The sequence below is a fragment of the Anas platyrhynchos genome, chromosome 1, assembly GCF_047663525.1.
Source record: "Anas platyrhynchos isolate ZD024472 breed Pekin duck chromosome 1, IASCAAS_PekinDuck_T2T, whole genome shotgun sequence".
Lineage (NCBI taxonomy): Eukaryota > Metazoa > Chordata > Aves > Anseriformes > Anatidae > Anas > Anas platyrhynchos.
Window position 1 is genome coordinate 152482688 of NC_092587.1, and position 19060 is coordinate 152501747.

Consider the following 19060-nt stretch of genomic DNA (forward strand, 5'->3'; position numbering starts at 1 on the left):
GAAACCCCCACCCCAGCCAGTCAGCCCATCTTAATGTTCAGCATGTTGTCATATGGTATGGGATACCTCTTTGGCCAGTTTGGGCCAGCTGTCCTGGCTGTGTCCCCTCCCAGCTCCTTGTGCACCTCCAGCTTCCGAACTGGCAGGGTACTCTGAGAAGCTGAAAAGTCCTTGACTTAAGTGTAAGCACTGTCATGCAACACCTAAAACATCAGTGTGTTTATCAGCGTTATTCTCATCCTAACTCCAAAACACAGAACCATAACAGCTACTAGGAATAAAATTAACTCTATCCCAGCTTAAATCAGGATATATGGTTTACCCTGGATAAATCTATCCTGGCTGTTCCTGGTCATACTCTTCTCCTTTGATGGTCAAAAAATAGTTTCTAAGAGGACTCAACTCTATGAATTTACCAGGGACCAATATGAGTCCTGCAATTCCTTTTTTTTTTTTTTTTTTTGGATGTGTGTTACATCTGCTTCTCTTCAGTCATTGCAAGATTCTGATTATGGGAGCCCCCTGATCTCCATGGCTTAACAAAGGTGATAGGGTGTGGTCTTCTAATGATACTACTGAACTCTCTCAGCATCTCATCTGGTGCCATGGATTTGCATGGGTCTCTTAGGAGATCCCTGACATGATTCTCATCCACTACCGATAATTCCCTTTCTTCAACCTAATCCCTGGACTCACAAGGCCTGGTAACCATGGCAGTGAAGGCAACAAAAATACCTCAGTCTTAACCAACTCCACTTTCTTTAAATCACCATCTCCATCCAGCAAATGTCCCGTGTTTTTCCTTGTTCAGCCATTTAGTGCTACTATAGTGGTAGAAACTGTTCCTGTTGCCATTGATGTCCATATCATGGATGACATTTTTACACAGATCTGATACATCAACACTTTAAGGTTTATTATTAATTCCTTTGAGGTAAACTGCAAAATAGATTTTTTTTTTTAATGATTTTTTTTCTTTAGTAGTACTTAATCATCAGTTAATCATTAGCCTATTTAACACAACAGTTGAGTAGTATTTGCTGCAATCAAAACTGTGACTTAGTTAAAGATTTGTAAATGGCAAGGTTCACACAGAAGACTTAAGGCAAAGTATTAGTTTCTCTACAGCAAGAGACTCAGGATTTCTATGCAGTAAGGGATTAGGGATGTCTGTAGTACAAGATACTGGGGATAACTAAACTCAGTTGTGTGCTAAAGAACTTTTCCTCTTTTGGTGAATTACTCACCCTCCTCTGTGTCGGCGTATTCAGCAGACGATCACTGAACCTCGAGGAGTCTTGCCTTGAGAGGTGTCCCACCAATGGGAGATCCTAGGTCACAGCCCGCTCTGGTTCTGGAGATCTCATAAGGGCTCTTTGCTTAGGGCTGGTATTTATAGGACTGTTAGATGGTTGGCTATAGTCAGTGTTTTTCCATCCTGGCCACAATTCAGGTTGGGTAATTCTTGTGTTGCCAACCAACCGTACAATCTATTACCTTCCAGATCGTGTGGTTCTGGTATCCAGGTAGCAGGAATTGCAGGTACAGTTAGGGAGTGCCTAACTGTCCCGACTCACTACACTTGTAACAATGCCAAGAACATAACATTAGTTTATCTTGAGATCACAGAGTGGCCTGGCAAGGGGCGATCCCACACTACCGCAGTCTGGTACCAGTTTCAGCTGTAGTCAAGTTTTGGCTTTCCTGGCACTATCCCTTTGTAGGTGACCATTCCTCTTTTGTACCTTGTTCTTGCTTCCATCTCACAGATTGCTTTCCAGGCATTGAACTATAGCAAACAACCTGAAGCAGAAACGAGGAAAGTGCTTTTACAGATAACAAGCAAACCTGACTAAAATTTAATTTTTGTGGATTATTTTTTTTTTCCTGCAATATTGGCTTAGTAAATTTGAGTATAGCTAGTTAAAGCTTTCGTCAAGGGGATAGAACAAGATTTGGGAGTAAGAGCTAGAGAACTGCATAGAGCTTGTGCTCGTCTTTGACTTTTTCCTTTTATTCCTCAAAGAATAGCAAAAATAGAAGAAATAGTGTTTCTGATTACACAGTAAAGAACAGTGTAAAATCCTGCTCGCTAGTGAACTAGGGGTTCGGCTAGGAAAGAAGACCTTTATTGGAAATGTTTCTGGCCCTGTTTTGGTGTCACAAGTAGGAGATCTCAGTTGACAAGAGAGCAAGTTTGTGCCATTGTATCTCTGCTTCTTTCTGATTTCATGCATTCCTGTAGTGGGAGGGCTTCAAAAAATGAAAGTGCTTTCAGATTAGTATCTGTCTTTTACTGTTCTATTGAGCAATGAAAGCGAATGTGAGAAATTCTTAAAAAGCTGCTCTGTTGATATTTTAAAAATATATACATTCTAATAAGTAAGATTTTAAAGCTAAAGTTTCTCTTAAATTATTGTGTATCTACTACATAAATTAAGTGGATTATTTTTAGTACATAAAATACTCCTAAAGGGGAGCAGTTTGACTTTGTGTCAGATGTGTGTTTCTGTGTGTCTATATAATATATGTATCTCTATATGTGGCTTAGCATAGATATATAGTTACTAAGAGATAGGAAATATTTTGTGAGATAAAATCTTATTGTAACGGTTAAAGTACAGATGTTAAAATGTTCTTTAATCCCATTTCTAGTGCAATTAACACTGAATATGTAAATGTTTCTCAAATATATAGTAACTTTTTTTCTGCTACATCTGATTAAATTACTTTATTACAATGTACTTCTAATTTATGTGGATTTCAGTTATTTTGTTTACATATCTTTGTCCTTTTGTGTGCTGATAAAATGAGACGAGATTGTTTAAATTGGGCATGTGTGATGCAAATACAGTCTCTTCATTACACTTATTATCCATTGCAAATTTTGAGGATTATTTTCTTAGAAATGATGAATTAACTAAGATCAGTTGTTAGCAGGCTTTATAGTCTATGTTTGTAATAGACACATGTGGAAGATAATGAAGAAGGAACTTAAAACTGCGGCACAAAAATCTAAAACTTGTAAAACCCATGTTTTGCTTGCAATCCTTCAAGTTTACTAACCTGGGACTGAACTACAGACCAAAACCTAAAACCTCTTTCTGCCATACAACTAAATTTCTGAAATATAGGATGTGCATAACCTTTATGCACCACATGCCGTTTCAGTGCATAAATACAGATTTGAAAGTTGAATATGAATCTATAAGGTACTGATCCATGTCAATTTTATTTGGAAGACTTTTGAATATTGGACAGTATTTTTAAAATATGTGATTTAAAAATATATTTTTTCAAATATTTATATTTTTCCAGCTTCTGTTGATTGAATATACATTACTGTTTAATAATTGCATAATTATGCATTAATGTGACATACATACATACATATACAAATATTTATGATTATATTTATGAATGTTTGAATATGAATATGTATGACTGCCAATAACCTTGGAAATATTTTTGTTCAGCCTTATGTGAATTGATAAATTAGTTTAAATAATGCCATTTCTAACGTAGACCTTCTTTACCTCCAGACCTTCACCTGGACTATTCACTAACGGATGAGTTCTGTAAGAATCACTTCTTAGTGGGACTGCTTCTAAGGGAGGTGGGAAATGCATTACAGGAGTTCCGAGAAGTGCGGCAGATTGCTATTAGTGTGCTCAAGAATTTGATGATAAAGCATTCTTTTGATGATAGATATGCTTCCAGGGTAAGTGTATTTCTATGTTAGTAGTGCAAAATAATAGTATGTGCACACATGTAGGAGTATTCTTTCACAAAAATTTATTACTTTGCAGCCATGCTATTTCTACTCAGGTTGTGTCTGTGATGAAAATAGTTATGACAATTGTATCAAATTCAGTCTGCAAACCTGATTTTTTTTTAACTAAATGAGAGTACAATATACCTTTTTTAGCATAATTTTACATGTGTTTGTTATATTTTTTGGTACAGTGTAGCTTAACTATTGTGCTTATATTCTTTACAAACTGTTTTTAAAGCTCTTATTTTCATTAAACATTAGCTGTTAATATTAGGGAGCTGTCCTTCTGTCATCTATTATTAATAAAGTGAGTATAAGAAAGCTACAAGTCATAACAGTAAATTTTGAATGATGTTTTTCCTGGACTTCTTGTTTTAAAACATGGATTCATCTGTGCTGTGAAGAAGCCATTAAATATTAAGATCTCAATATGAATTTATCAAGCTAATGTAAAGTTAATTTACTTTGCTAGTCCTAGCTGAAATCACGTTAATTTAGATTTTTTTTCTACATTATATTAAAACAGTAAAGACAATTTGTTGACCTTCTTTGAGTTATAATGAAGTAGTGGTGACCATGGCTTTTGGCACTTAGGAACTTAGGAATTTGGTCTCTGTCATAACAAACATTTGTTAAATGCTTCTTTTTTTGTAATTAAGGAATAGCGTTAAAAAATAATCTTTGATTACAAATCAAATCTGTAATTTGATAATGAACTCTACAACTCAATTTAGAGCCATCAAGCAAGAATAGCCACAATGTACTTGCCACTCTTCGGACTGCTTATAGAAAATGTTCAACGGATCAATGTTAAAGATGTGTCTCCGTTTCCTGTTAATCCTTCAAGCAATGTGAGTGACCATTTCTAGCTGGTATTCTGAATTATTTTTTATCATAATTTATTGGTAATGAGTATATAAAACATCACATGTTTCTGATACAGATTTTAAGTTTCAGAATTCTGTGAGTTTGTTGGGTTGCTTTATACTATATTAAAAGCTTGGTTACCTTTCATGGTTCTGGCTGCTGTTTCTCTGGTCCAGCTAAGGTTTATACCTAAAAAGAAGGTTACATTACAGTTAGAGCAGAAAACAAAGCAAACACCAAACAGCAACAACAAAAGAAAAACAACAGTTGTTTCTGCAATTTCATTGCCTTCCTTTCATATCTATTATTTTGATAAACTTATTGTAGGGTAAGACTAATTAAATCATGGTATCTTTCCTTACTCAGAAATTACACTTCTTCTCGGTTTCCCTGACAATCTGTATAAACAGTTTGCCTCTACTCTTGTAGAGGTACTGGAGGCACTTGTACATACTTCATGCTCGTGTAAGAGAATACTCCCCCAACATCTAACGCAGATAATTAGTTGTTTGATAAAGTCATGAGGGATTCATTAGCTACTGTGCTGTTCAGCAGAAAAACTTGTGTTGGTGGTAGATGGAGGTGTGGTTGGTGTTTTTTTTGTAACTCCAGTTTTCCAGTTCCATATGTCAGTCCAATACTGACATATACAGACCAGAAATAAATTTAGTTCATTCTCTAGAAATTAGAGTTTTTAGCCTTAAAGAAATATGCTTTTGGAACAGCTGTAATATAAGAGGATTAGAGGAGAACGAATTCAAAGGGTATTTATGAAGGAGTATATTGATATATTATACTCTCATACAGTAATTGAATCAAGATTTAATGATTAAACAAATCTATTTTTTTCCATATTTTTCTGTGTTCCATTTGATGATTAAGAAAGAAACTCACAGTACCCTTCTAACAAAAGAAATGTTTGGAAGTTTGAAATAAAGGTAGTCTGGGTGTTTGGGCAATATCTGCATTACATTGTTTAAAATGGCATGGAATATGAATATTTTCAATTTTTGCTGAGGTATTTTAATTTTGAGGTTATCTCAGACTTGTTCAAAAGCCTGAACATCTCATTCTATGCTTTTGAGCATAGTCAATAGAAATTAAATAAGAAAAATATATAGCAAATTCTGCACTAGAAGGTAAAATACATATTTCTAACTAAATCCATGTTGGAAAACAATCACGTTTTTCTTTTTTTTTCCAAGCAGAGTGCAAAAGATGATGCACTTAGTTTGCCGACTGCTAATCAACTAGTAACACCACAAAAATCAGTAAACACATTGGATAACAACCTTCCTAAAGATCTGTTTGGTGTTATCTCTGGCATTGGTAAGCACTTAAAAACAAACATATTTTTCTTTTGTTACTAAAAGTAATTGTTCTGTGTGTAGATTTGGCTGCTTTTTGATTCTGTATTTGGTTGTCACTTGTACAGAACTGTAATGCAATCAGCTCTTCTGTTAGATCCAGAATTCAGACTGCAAATGAGATCTTTCTTTGGGGATTTTTGTTTTGCTGTGTTTTTCTATTCGAAAATAAACCTATTTCCTGCAGAGAGCTGTTTCCTCCCTCCCCCCATCAAAGTTGATAGTTATTGTCTTGCTGCAGAGAAATAGGAGACAAGAATAGCATTAGTCACAGCAAGAGAACCATAATCCATGGATTAGTAAATGATAAAATGATTGTTTAGTTTAAATAGCTTTAAACTGAAATAGGGTAGGTTTAGATTATATATAAGGAGGAAATTCTTCACTGTGAGGGTGGTGAGGCCCTGGCACAGGCTGCCCAGAGAAGCTGTGGGTGCCCCATCTCTGGAGGTGTTCAAGGCCAGGCTGGATGGGGCTTTGGGCAACCTGGTGTGGTGGGAGGTGTCCCTGCCCATGGCAGGGGGGTGGGACTGGATAATCTTTAAGGTGCCTCCCAGTCTGAGCTATTCTGTGATTTTCACAACTCTAAATGGAATGCTGCTTGCACTTGTGGCTATCCTCTTCTCTTTCTTAACATGGTTTTCAGTTTGTTGTTATCTGCTGTAATTAGTTGTATCAGTTACTAGTCAATTAAAAAAAAAAAAAAGCCAGCTGAAAAATAAGGAAATGTTCTATAAACTTGTTTTTTCATGTAAGTATATATCTATTGATACCTATGTTTTTTACATGAGTGTGCATGTATTTCTACATAAATCTGCAAGTGTGTGTAGATATGTACATACACTGCTGAAAATACAGAATAAGCTTATCTTCATTTAAAGTATGTAGAATCATAGAATATCTGAGTTGGAAATGACCCACAAGGTTCATCAAGACCAACCCTGGGTCCCCAAAGGATCACCCAGAAAATCAGACCATGTGTCTGAGGGCATTGTCCAAATGCTTCTTGAACTCTGACAGCCTCGATGCCGTGACCACTTCCATGGGGAGCCTGTTCCAGTGTTTGACCACCCTATTAGTGAAGAACCTTTTCCTGATATCCAGTCTGAATCTCCCCTGTTGCAGCTTCAAGACATTCCCTCAAGTCCTAAATGTAACTGTTTGCCTTCTTAAGAAGTAACTGTTTGCCTTCTTAAGAAATATATACATATATGGTGGGTTTAGAAGTCTGACTATGGAATGACTTTTTCAGTATATGTATCATCTGAGATTTTTATATCGTTTTGTTTTGTTTAGCTTCCCCGTACACCACATCAACTCCAAATATTAATTGTGTGAGGAATGCTGACTCAAGAGGCTCTCTTATAAGTACAGACTCAGGAAACAGTCTTCCTGAAAGACACAGTGACAAAAGCAATTCCCTTGACAAGGTAAAAAAACAAACAAACGAGTGCACACACCTCCAAACATAAAAACAACAACAACAAAATACCCACAGAAGTGTATTGCCAAAATTTCAAGTTAACTTTGGTAATCTCTACTGGGATTGGGCTTTCTAAAATGACTGCAGAGCAGTGTTTTATTTTTTTATTTTTTTCCAGAACAGGTGTCATATGAGCTTTTCTAGCATTGCATTTATTAAGCTGTTTTGCAGAAAATGTAAACAGATTTTTCAATTTAGAAACATAAGCAAGTGGTTGTGACTTCCTTTTTCTAGATAAATGCAGTAGGTGAAGTGTATTAAATTTTCCTTGAGAGAACTGAATTCTGATTTGGAGAACTTATTTGATTTTTGTGGAGATCTTTGTGGAGATCTTCACTCTGTCTGTTCACAGTACGCATAGCATTTTAAATTGAATCTTTTAAAATCAATTACCATGCATTCTCTAGGTAACTTCTCTTATGTTTGACTCTTTAAATCATTGCATATTCAACCTGTTACAAAGTAGGAATGGCTGCAGTAGCTATGAGTTATTCAGTCATGTCTTTCTAGAGCTTGTAATGATGCTGATCACTTTCGTTTTCTTAGATCTTGTTGTGCGTGTCACAACATGTTAACTTTTTCCCCTTGACCCTGACATGCCTTCGTGTGGCAGAGAGAGAAGCTTCTCAGAAGGCACTCTGCTCATGCTATGCGTCCTAATGGAGAAGAAGAAGAAAATTCTCACCCTGCAAAGAAATACCGTGTTACTATGGATTTTTCACTTCTGACAATTCCAGTTTTACCAGAGAAAATTATGCATGCTGCTTTCCCTCTTCAGTTACAAGAAGTATTTCTTTTTTTTGTGCTTGGTATATTTAAGCTTCTGAGTGAAGTGTGTGATCAACAGTTTTGCCACTTCTTTGCAACAGTTGAATCTGAAGGCAAATATGTGCAAAGCCACTATATAAAATATTATTAAATGGCAAACCTGTGATAGTTCATGTACATGATTTGATTATACCAGAAATATTCAATCAGCTTAAATATCAGCAGAGTTTGAGTTTTATGATACTTAATACAAATAGGACTAAAAAGTTTTTTGACAGTGACCAAGTAAATAAATGTCTTGGACATATGCTGTTGCTAAATGGCAATTCTGTCATCTATTACTTAGTTTTCTTATTGTTAATTGCTAATGTGTAGTGTTTTTACTAAGTAAAAGAGCTTTCAAAGGAGTCACCATCCTTTGAAAATTATACTCTGGTCTGACAATTTAGGTAGTACAAGATTTATGTTTTGCATGCTGTTAATATTTTCCCTAAATAATACTTAATGCTGGCTTATTATTTATTGCTTTTCAAACTCAAACTCTTTCTAGTAGACTAGTTGTTCACTACACGTATCTTCATTTTTTTCTGGTTGTTTGATATCATTACTGAAGAGCCATGGTTTTGTTCTAATTTTGTTTCAGAACAGCCTGCAGAGCAATGCTTGTGGAAACATGTTTTGCTAAAGTATAGCTATTTTTATTTTAACATGTACATATTTCATATGCTAGTGAGATAATTTAAAAAAATAAATGAGTAGCTGTAGTCCTAGTTTTGTCCATGTACATTTTCAACTGTTTCAGGGGGAGTTTTGTCTCTGAACAATATCAAAAAATCTAGGAAATTCAAATTCAGTTTCCACTCTTCTACCTTTTGATTGCCTGTTCTATTTCAATAGAGCTGTATAGTAGCACTTCCTCATTTACCAGAGATACTTCAAAGATTAACAGTTTATGGGGTCTTTAGAATTTGCAGTAGTCAGGTTCGTGTAGGTGTCCATTTCCTCCTAAATTACAATATTAAATATAGTTTCACATGCCACTGCATATCCGTTCAATGACTAGATTATAACAGACTGCACAGATCTGTTCTAGGACAGTGATTCTGTCCTTTTTTGGAATATGCTGAAGGGTTTAGTAGTCATTTGATGCGTGTACTGTGGGAAGGGTTGTTCTACCCTTGGAGTATCAACAATTCTTGCTTTGTTTGTGAAACCAAGTGCTTTTATCCCTTAAGACTTTTTTTATTTTCATTTTTGTTTTACTAATTTTGATATAAATGATTTTCTCCTAAACTGGTATATGTGTCCTTAAAAGATAATGAGGCCAAGATGATTAAACTTCTTTGTAGAAATTGTTGCACAGATCAATTATACTAGAATGTTAACTTTCTGGAAAACGGACTAAACGCCTGGTTCATCTTCCATTGGGATAAGTGGCCTCATATTGTAAGTGAGGGTTAGGCACTAAAAAGGGCATAATATAACCTTTAAGCAAATGTTTATATAGCATATCTGTAAAAGCTTAAGACTGAGGATTTTATAACGTTTGATTGTGTGGAAATGATTCTTCTACAAACAAGATATTGCCTAAAGCTCTATATCTATATTCTCACAGTTTTATTTTTTCTTTTTAGTAGCTCTTTCTATGATACCTATTTTGAAAGTCATGATTCTCCTTTTCTTTTTGGACAGATTTTTTTCAATGTTGAATATTGCTGATTAACTAGGTTTTGAAGCTGGAAGTTTTCTTGAGGCAAGGGCGAGTTACTTATCAGTAGTTGGTCTTTCAGAATACATGTAATTCCCATACAAAAATCCCCTGGGATTCTTCCGTCTTTAAATAGAAGGAATTTATTGGAGGCTCTGCCTACAGTTCAACATAATCTCTTCAAAAGCAAAGAGGTGTATACATGTATGTACAGTAGCATGTATTTTTAAAGTAAACCAAAAAAAAAAAGGGCATGCCTGATTTCTACAATGTGGTATCTATCTGTAATTAACTTGATTTAAAGTCAGTCAGGTAACTTTTCCTCTTACTCATCTTTCTGGGGGAAGAAAAATGTACAGAGAAGGAAATAAAACCAAAGGTAAAGAGGTTTAATTTTGTATACTTCGTGTGTGCAATGTGTGTTTTAGTGACCTGGCTCTACATAAAACATTTTTGTCTTCATTCTGAGATCCTTTTTCTGTTGCAGGAGTTAATAAAGCAATTCAAAACATTTTAGTTCATTATGAGTTTAAGAACTTTTCAGACAAAATGTGTCTGTTTTCTCTTCAGAACCAACAGAGCAGCACATTAGGAAGTTCTGTTGTTCGATACGACAAACTTGACCAAGCAGAAATCAAGAGTCTGCTCATGTGTTTTCTTCATATCTTAAGAAGTATGTCAGAAGGTAGGTAACGCCACCTATTTTTCATAAGTCTGAGATAATGCCTTAGATTTATGCACGTGACTTAAATACCCTTTAAAAATCAGCGGAATTTTTTAGGCAGGGGCATCATGTTGTGCCTTGTTTTACCAAATGTGTGATTGATCAACCTTGAAGGCTTGTAGCCATTAAATATTCATTATTCCTGGAAAGTGTGAAGCTACGAGACTTGGTAAGCAAGTGTATGTTTGTGTTTGATAGTAGATTTAATAATAAATTTGGCAAATGGAAGCCAAAAACACTTCATTGGTCAAAGAGTTTAGGGCTAGATGAGTTCTCCCTTCTGCAGAACTTCCTGTATGACAGAGAACCAAATAATCTGATCACAGTGTATGTTTCCATTTTTGGAGTGGAGACATTAGTGCTTGCATTCACCAGGGATGTTTGGGGTAGTAACCATTGAAATTTCTGAAAGAATTGTACTATCCTGGAGGAGGAGGATCTGTAGCCATAGAAATACTGCATGAATGGCAAATCTTTAACATTATAAAGTATAGGCATGATTTTATATATATATATATATATATATATATATATATATATATATATATATATATATATATATATATATATATATAATTCTCCCCCCCCTATATATATATATATATTTCATATATATATATATGGGGAGGGGAGAATTGTTGTCCACTTTGTTTTAAAAAAAATAAATAAATAAAATGTTAGTAATAATTTTGTGTGCCTGTTCTATGTTAATTTCTAAAAATCAATTTATTACACCATTAAATAAAGAATGAGAATTGAAAGGTTAATAAGTACTTAATATCCAGTCACACTGTTAAATTTTCATTTAATTACATAGATATTTTATGTTTTTCAACTAAAAAGAATAATAAAAAAATACCCTTTTCTACTAATTTGTACTTTGAAATAATGTATTAAAATTATTCATAATTTCTGGGAAGCTCGAGGTCTTTTTTTATTTGCTTTGTGGTTGAGATTCTTCTGGAAAAGATCAAGTGTCAAATAATCTTTGTCACACATCTTTGTAATAACTTTGAACTCATTAGCTAATTTTGAACGTTTTTGGCAAGAATGGCACTTGGCACTTTGCCAAAATTTTGGCACTTAGCTATGCAACTACAAACTTCTTAAAAAATGCATAGCCATTTTTTAAAAATCTGTGTGTGTAACTTTGATTTGCTGGCTAATCTATGGCTGCCATAGTAACCCAAACAAAGCTGAAAAAGCTGTCAATTACGAAGGAAGACTTCTTACCTTTTAATAAAAATAAATAAATAAATAAATGTTGAGACCAATCTATAAAGAAGCAGATTATAGGAATAATAGCCCAACATTTTAAGTCGTATTTTTTTTTTGGAACTCTGTAGTCGTCATTGATTACACAATTATCACTCTCTAAAATATGAAAATGTATGGGAATATTATGGATTCATTAAAAGCATATTGCAGAAATTCACAGAGAATTTACATGCAATTCTATAATCAGCTTCAAGGAAAACTTCAAATAGTAATCATCATTTGTAACCCCACAAGCCATTTTTAGATTCTCTAAATCCTCATTATTTGAAAGCTTAAAGCTTTTTAACTCGTCTGATTAATACTTTTTTGTGCTTACTGACTTTGTCTTGCTTATAATATTTTTCATTTTCCTAGATGCATTGTTTACATATTGGAACAAGGCTACAAAATCTGAACTAATGGACTTTTTCACTATTACAGAGTAAGATTGTTATTGATTTTATCATAAAATCATACATTTCACGATGTGTTTAAAGTCTTGAGTGTGAATATAAATGTATGCGTGTTATACTTTCTTTATTTGAAAAGGTATTCCTTTTCAGTCTTGTTTTATAAATTCTAGACTTGGTGTGCATAATTGCATGTCTGTCTGATTCCATAATAGTTCTGGAGTTAGGCTATACAGAAGTGATCTCAGGAAGTTCCTAAATAGGTCGTAGTAATCAGAATATCGTTGTGCTCATATAAAATGATCAGAGGCTCTCTTGTTGACCTGTCTGAATCGTTTCATTTCAGAAACAAAGTGAATGTGAACTGTCCTCCTAGCCTTCCTTTTGAGTCTTCCAGTATACTGTGAACAAAAAGATGTATGATGAATTCATTATTTGTTATCAACTGCTACACTGCAGCCCTACCCATATTTAGTATTATTTGTTCATGAGAATTAACTGATATATAAACAGAAAGCAAGAAAGGTGCTGTCTGCTTGAAGTGGGACAACACAGAAGTCTTTCTGCATGCTTGGTTTCACTGAAGTGAGTTTCTATAGTCCAGGCCCAGTCATTGTAGTGTCAGTAGTTAATTGTGTTATGGAATGTGATACTCAAAGTTTATTTTAGAAATATATATCAGACAGTATTTTAATTCATCCATTGAGTACATCTGGCATTATATTGATTGTACCAGAAACAGAACAGAGCGAGTAAATGAGCATATGTAGTAGATTGAAGCAAGAGGTGGAAACTATGCCAAATTGGTGAACAGTATTTCGCCATTAGTGGTCTTTTATTTAAGGGCTGGATAGGATTGGTTTGTAATCAAATCAATAATCTCAAATTACCAATTGGCAAAGAAGATTTACATCACAATTGCAGTTTAAGTAATACAAAATAAAATTCCCATGTTAGAATTATTTAGGTTAGAGAAGGCCTTCAGGATCATGAGGTCCAAAGTGCCACATCCACACATCTCTTAAATGTCTCCGGGGATGGGGACTCCAGCACCTCCCTGGGCAGCCTGTTCCAACGCTGACCACACTCTACATGAAGAAATTCTTCCTGATACCTAATATAATCCTCCCCAGCACAACTTGAGGCAGTTCCCTCACATCCTATCACTTGGCACCTGAGACGAGCCCTACACCTACACCTTCCTTGCTGCAACCTCCTTTCAGATAGTTGTAGAGAAAGATAAGCCTGGCAAATTAGGTTATACTCTCAACCTTCTCACTGGCTCTGAACCAGTAGTATTTTGGTTCTTAAAAATACACATTTTTAGGTGTAGATTTTTTATAATGTCAAAAAATGTCTTTTAGGATATGTCTTTATCTTCTTATTTTTGTAAAAGAAGATTCCGTTTAGAAAATAGTTTTGTCAGAAACCCTGTTGCCGATGTCCTGGAATCTAGAGGCCTTAAAAAAATGGGGAATAAATAAATAAAATAAAAATAAAATAACAATGAAATAACCTGTTACCAAGGAAACTTAGGCTGGATGGCATACATTTTGTTTTGAACCCTTATTCACATTTTTCAAAATGTGTATATATCCATATATATCTAATACCTGGTTATTGTTTTTTTCTCTGTTCTTTACGTGTTACATTTCTGTTCATTTGTAAATTACCTGTAACTGTGAATGTCATTTCACATAATGGGATCTTGTTTGTAATAATTGACACTAAACATTACTTCCCTATAAATATTAAGAGTCTATACAAGATGAATCCATACAAGATGGACCCAAACTGGAGCACAAGATGTTCTGTGTAAACATCAGGAAGCACTTCCTTACCCTGTAGGTGAATCTGTGGGCACTGGTACAAATTGCCCAGAGTGGCTGTGGAGTCTTCTCTTTTGGAGGTCTTTAAAAGCTGCCTGGACATGGTCCTGGGCAACCTGCTCTGGGTGGCCCAGTTTGAGCAAGGGGTTTAGTCAGATGGCTTCCAGAGGTGCCTTCCAACCTCAGCCATTCCGTGATTCTATGAAGCACTCAACTCAATGTTTGTTTTTCTTATGTGCTCTGTTTTTTCACAGTTTGCTCTTCTAGCTTGGCACTGTTAGACTCCCACTAGGTGTTTTGATGCAGACAACTTGAGATAGGTGTGCTTGAGGCAGCCTTACGTGTCTTTGATGTTAATCCCAATTTGACCACAACAACAACCATCCATAATTGATTTCAAAGCAGCTGTGTCTGCTTTGAACATTTGTCTTGGCTTGAGGTTTGGAAAGGAATTTCAAGAGTGGGAGAAACTAAGTTTTATGACATAAGAGTTTGAAGTTAAATGAAAATAATAGTTAAATAATTCCAATGTACATCTAAATTTGTAACATATTGTTTTAAGTGTTTCTCTGACATTTTGTGTTCTCTGCAGAGTGTGCTTACATCAGTTCCAGTACATGGGAAAGCGATACATAGCCAGGTACTGTGTGGAATTTTAATTTAGCTGGCTTGTCCACTAAGAATAATAGTGTGTACGCTAGTGTGTACATTAGGAATAATAATGTGTACACTAGTGTGTGGGAGTAGAACAGTTATTGTACAATGATATATAATTTTGAAGTAACTGGTTAATATCAATAAATCTGTATCCTCTCTGAAAGTCTGGTATCTGTTTCAGAACATTGTGTGTTGTGTTTATAGCAAACTACTTTAAAGTTTACTTGCCCTTCATACTATCTTTTTACAGCTGTTTTTGTTCATTGAAATAATGTCTGTGGAGAAGAAGTTTTATTATTTATTTTAATGTTTTGTTTATTCACTTGGCCATAAAACCATGTCAGTTGAAATGTTTTAGAAATTTAATACGTAGTGATTTTACTGAAAGGTGAGTAGTGGACATTCCAGTTCTGCTGTTTTTCAGTTCAATGTCCAAAGTACTGCTAGATACCTGTGTGCTCCCATGGATGTCTAATTAGGAGAAAATCTCAGAAACATGTACTAAATTACTTGAATATCTTTGCATTAATGTGTTTTTTAATGCAAAATACTTTCTTAATAGAGTAAAATATAGCAATCCATTTAGACTTCACACTGCGGTTGACATGGTGACGCTTATAATTAAACTTATGGCATTGAAATACTGTCCCTTTTTGAACTTGGTGAGAAAGTTGTTGCTGACATTGGATGGTAATGTATTCTAAGATGTTAGCTTTTTAGGTTTTAATTTAGATATAATAGTATGTGAATCTGCTTCTACAAACAACAAACATGATTACCTTCCTGGATTTTTTTCAGAAAAAGATCTGTGTTCACACACCTTAAAAAATAATCAAAAAATATATAAATCAGTGGCTTTCTTAATGTTTTGATTGTAACCTTTGTGCTTTAATGTACTTCAAACTCTGTGGATTTACAGGAGTCTGTAATGTTTAGCCCTCTTGTGAAAAATGCTTTAAACTAATTCTTTTGACTGGTTTTTAGAGAAGACTACCGCGCTTCCTTTTTGTTTACTGATTGCTTAGTCTGTGTACTGCATGTTTTGCTAAAAAGATTTAAGCTGTAGAATTGTCTTGTGTTCTGCAGAGGTATTGAATTTCCACAGTTACTGTAGCTTTCTAGTCTTTCATATTGTTACGCTAAAGTATATCACAATCAATGCACGTACTCTTAAAAGACCCAAATGACACAGGATGAATGGGAACAGGGAGTTAATTATTCAAGCACTGGTTTTCATTTTTCATCAGCTCTGGTGGTGGTACACAATAGGAAGTTAGCCTGTACTGATTGCTAACACAGATTACTTTTCTGTTTTTTTCACTTGATTGCTGCAAGTTTAACAAAGTATATGGCTCTTCTCCCTTCCTGCTTGGGTAAGATGTCCATGATAATACCTCAGCTAATTCCTGCTTCCCTGTTGCATGTATGCCTCCTAATTTTACCACTGTGTGTCCTTCTAACTCTTTTCTAAATTTTTTACAATCAAAATAGAGGATTTGTTTTGGAGTTCTGAATATTTTCAGAATCTTCATAGTCTCAAATATTTGTTCACAAGAGCTCTGAAGTAAATTTAACATTTCCAGAGTGACTACTTGTGAGCTTTTGCTGTCGTGCTTTGAGGATTTTAGGAAAAAGTTTGCTATGATGCTTTTTTTAAGCTACCTATTTTTGTTTTATAAGTAAAACATTAAATAGGTAGCATTGTGATTCCTCCTAGAAAACTTCTTGTGCTGTAGCTGCTTAACTAACACTTCCTATCTTGCTGCAGGTTGACATGTCTAACTTTTGCTTCTATCCCATTTCACCCATCTTGCAGGAACCAGGAGGGGTTGGGATCCATAGTTCATGATCGAAAATCTCAGACATTGCCTGTTTCCCGTAACAGAACAGGAATGATGCATGCCAGATTGCAGCAGCTGAGCAGCCTGGATAACTCTCTCACTTTTAACCACAGTAAGTCTCATGACATGGTAACATTCATCATCCTCAACCAGTACCACAACACCAGAGACAGGTCCCAGAGCCACACCAGTGCTTTTCAATAACTTTTATTGTTCTAGGTCAAATGAATAACTGGAATCAGTCGATGGTCTGTTCCCTCCTTTATGATAAAACAATCACTGCTGGCTGATGCCATAACATGGAGCATGGTTAACCACAGTATATTTCAAAATTGTATTTTTTTTTTTTTTCCAATTACAGGCACATCTACTTTGTGCTGCACATAGTTACAAAATTTACTTCATTAAGCTTTATTTTTTCTTCTATTTGCTTCATTAGGCTTCATTTTTTTCCATCTTGATCTTACGGATGTTTAATCTAAAAGCAAAAATTTGCACTTTGACCATATCTCCATGTTTTGACATCTCCTAAGGAGAAATAAGCTTCTTAGAGTTTCTACGGAGAATGTGAAGCCCGTGATTTAGTTTGTCTGGAAGTAAAAAAGCGTCCAATAATGAAGTGATTTTTCTGTTTTCAGTGTGAGAAAGATATCAAGTGTTCTTGGAATTTCTGTAGACAATGGTAAGATTTAATCAGGTTGAAGTCAGCTTCTATAAGACTGCTGTATTGAAATCTGCTTATGTCCTATCTTTTTAAATATGCTGCTCTTAAATTGCAAGTACGTAAATATTCTGAAGCACCATTTTGCAATCTTCAGCTTCAAAAGCAATGAAACTGGTTGACTAACCCAGTAAAATGCAACACTGGGACTGAAAAGAATTGTGTGCAGTAAAGCAGTTTTTTGACTTAACTGTATGTTACTAAACTCATTTATTTCCTAAAGCATATCTAACTGCCCTCTACGGATACTTAAAACCTTTTAGCTCATTATCTGTAATATAAAGCAACAGTTAACCTAATTGCATAAGACTTACCACGCAGTCTAGTGGAAAACTAAAAGTACAAAACAACAAAAACTTCTGTTTATAAATACATTCTCGTATTTTTTTAAATATAAAAAAAATGCAATTCTTTGAATTAAACGTTGCAGAAAACTATATAGCTGTGCAATTTTTTTTCATGGAAGCAGTCTGCTGGTGATGTATCAGCAGATACCGCTGCAGTAAATTTTTACATGTTTTTTGATACACAAAAGAAAGAGCTTTTACAGTGTGCAACCATGTATTCAGCATGGTGAAGTACTCTGTAGAGAGACTGATTGAAAAATAAATAAATAATTATCTGGGAAATGTCTGCTTCTGGGCCCTGTGTGCAAAAACAACTTTATACTTCCAGAACTCCTCAAAGTTTACTGATTTTTAAGGACAGTGAGCTGAAAGATTTTAACTAATGCATGCTTATATAAAAATGAGCTTTGTTCTTCTTTGTATAATTTGAAGGAATTATCATAGAAGTTTCATTCAACTGACTTGGAGTAATGTGATAATAGTATTTTAAATGTTGGAAATTTAATAAACATCAGGATATTGCAATTTGTATTGGCCATGGTTTTGTAAGGTGAAAACGTGCTGCTATAGAAGCCATGTCAAATGTGAAATTGATTTTTATAACTTTGGTCTTGTTGTCTGACTTCTAGTTTTGTGTACTTGGCACTTTGACTTTATGCTATATCTAGGTTAGTCTTCAGAACTTTACTAGATCTTTTATATATTCTGTATGGGCACTATGTGACAGGATGTATGACAGGTGGAAATAGATCCTATCTTGGTAAAGGATCTTGATTTTAGAAACTAGTACAGTTGTCTGTAAGTGTAACTTCTAAACCTAATTTCTCTGTTTCTTTCTAACCATTTAATAAAGGAAAAGAACTGATATCATGGTATAAGTAATATTTCAGACCTTAGGAATTTCAGTATAGTTTTGTGCCTAGGTGTGAAAGAAATTAAGTTTTTCATTGAAATTTCGAAAGTATTTCAGTATAAACAAAAAGAAGATGGATCTATATGTGTATCATTGAGGCTGGAGGAGAGAGGGAAGCTCAGTATGGCAGAACAACAACAATGACACACAAATGTGCACAGAGATAAACCCTGATTCTATAATAGCAGCACATGATCATCGTCAAGCTCATAGTCATTAAACATTACTCAATTTTTAGTGTTTGTAGTTGGTTTTAAATGCATGTTCATATGCATGTCCATGCAGATGTCCATATCATATGTAGTAAGTCCGTCTTTTAGCTAAGCTCAGCTGAGTGTTACTTTGTTTGCACACTGCCCAAAATTTCCCCCTAGTAATAGTGCAGTGTAATCA

General features: G+C 34.7%; 1 protein-coding gene and 1 long non-coding RNA gene across 15 annotated transcripts in view; one reads left to right on the top strand and one right to left on the bottom strand.

Moving 5' to 3' along the window:
• The window catches only part of LOC140001292 (uncharacterized), a 37466-nt gene extending 35689 nt beyond the window's left edge, over window positions 1-1777 (bottom strand). The window contains exon 1 of one of the 2 annotated variants that reach the window (XR_011806367.1): window positions 1248-1776. This is a non-coding gene — a long non-coding RNA (uncharacterized lncRNA). Of the gene's footprint in view, window positions 1-1247 lie in introns of both variants that reach the window. The other variant, XR_011806368.1, reaches the window with a different exon arrangement.
• DOCK9 (dedicator of cytokinesis 9) overlaps window positions 1-19060 on the top strand; it is a 127705-nt gene that overhangs the window by 82587 nt on the left and 26058 nt on the right. For 3 of the 13 annotated variants that reach the window (XM_027443490.3, XM_027443411.3, XM_027443483.3), the window contains exons 31-38: window positions 3543-3721; window positions 4510-4626; window positions 5851-5971; window positions 7306-7439; window positions 10539-10653; window positions 12325-12391; window positions 14781-14828; window positions 16662-16798. In XM_027443490.3, the coding sequence (XP_027299291.3) occupies window positions 3543-3721; window positions 4510-4626; window positions 5851-5971; window positions 7306-7439; window positions 10539-10653; window positions 12325-12391; window positions 14781-14828; window positions 16662-16798 (918 nt within the window). Of the gene's footprint in view, window positions 1-3542; window positions 3722-4509; window positions 4627-5850; window positions 5972-7305; window positions 7440-8038; window positions 8282-10538; window positions 10654-12324; window positions 12392-14780; window positions 14829-16661; window positions 16799-17324; window positions 17369-19060 lie in introns of those variants that run through there. The other 10 variants (XM_072032445.1, XM_072032442.1, XM_072032446.1 and 7 more) reach the window with 6 other exon arrangements.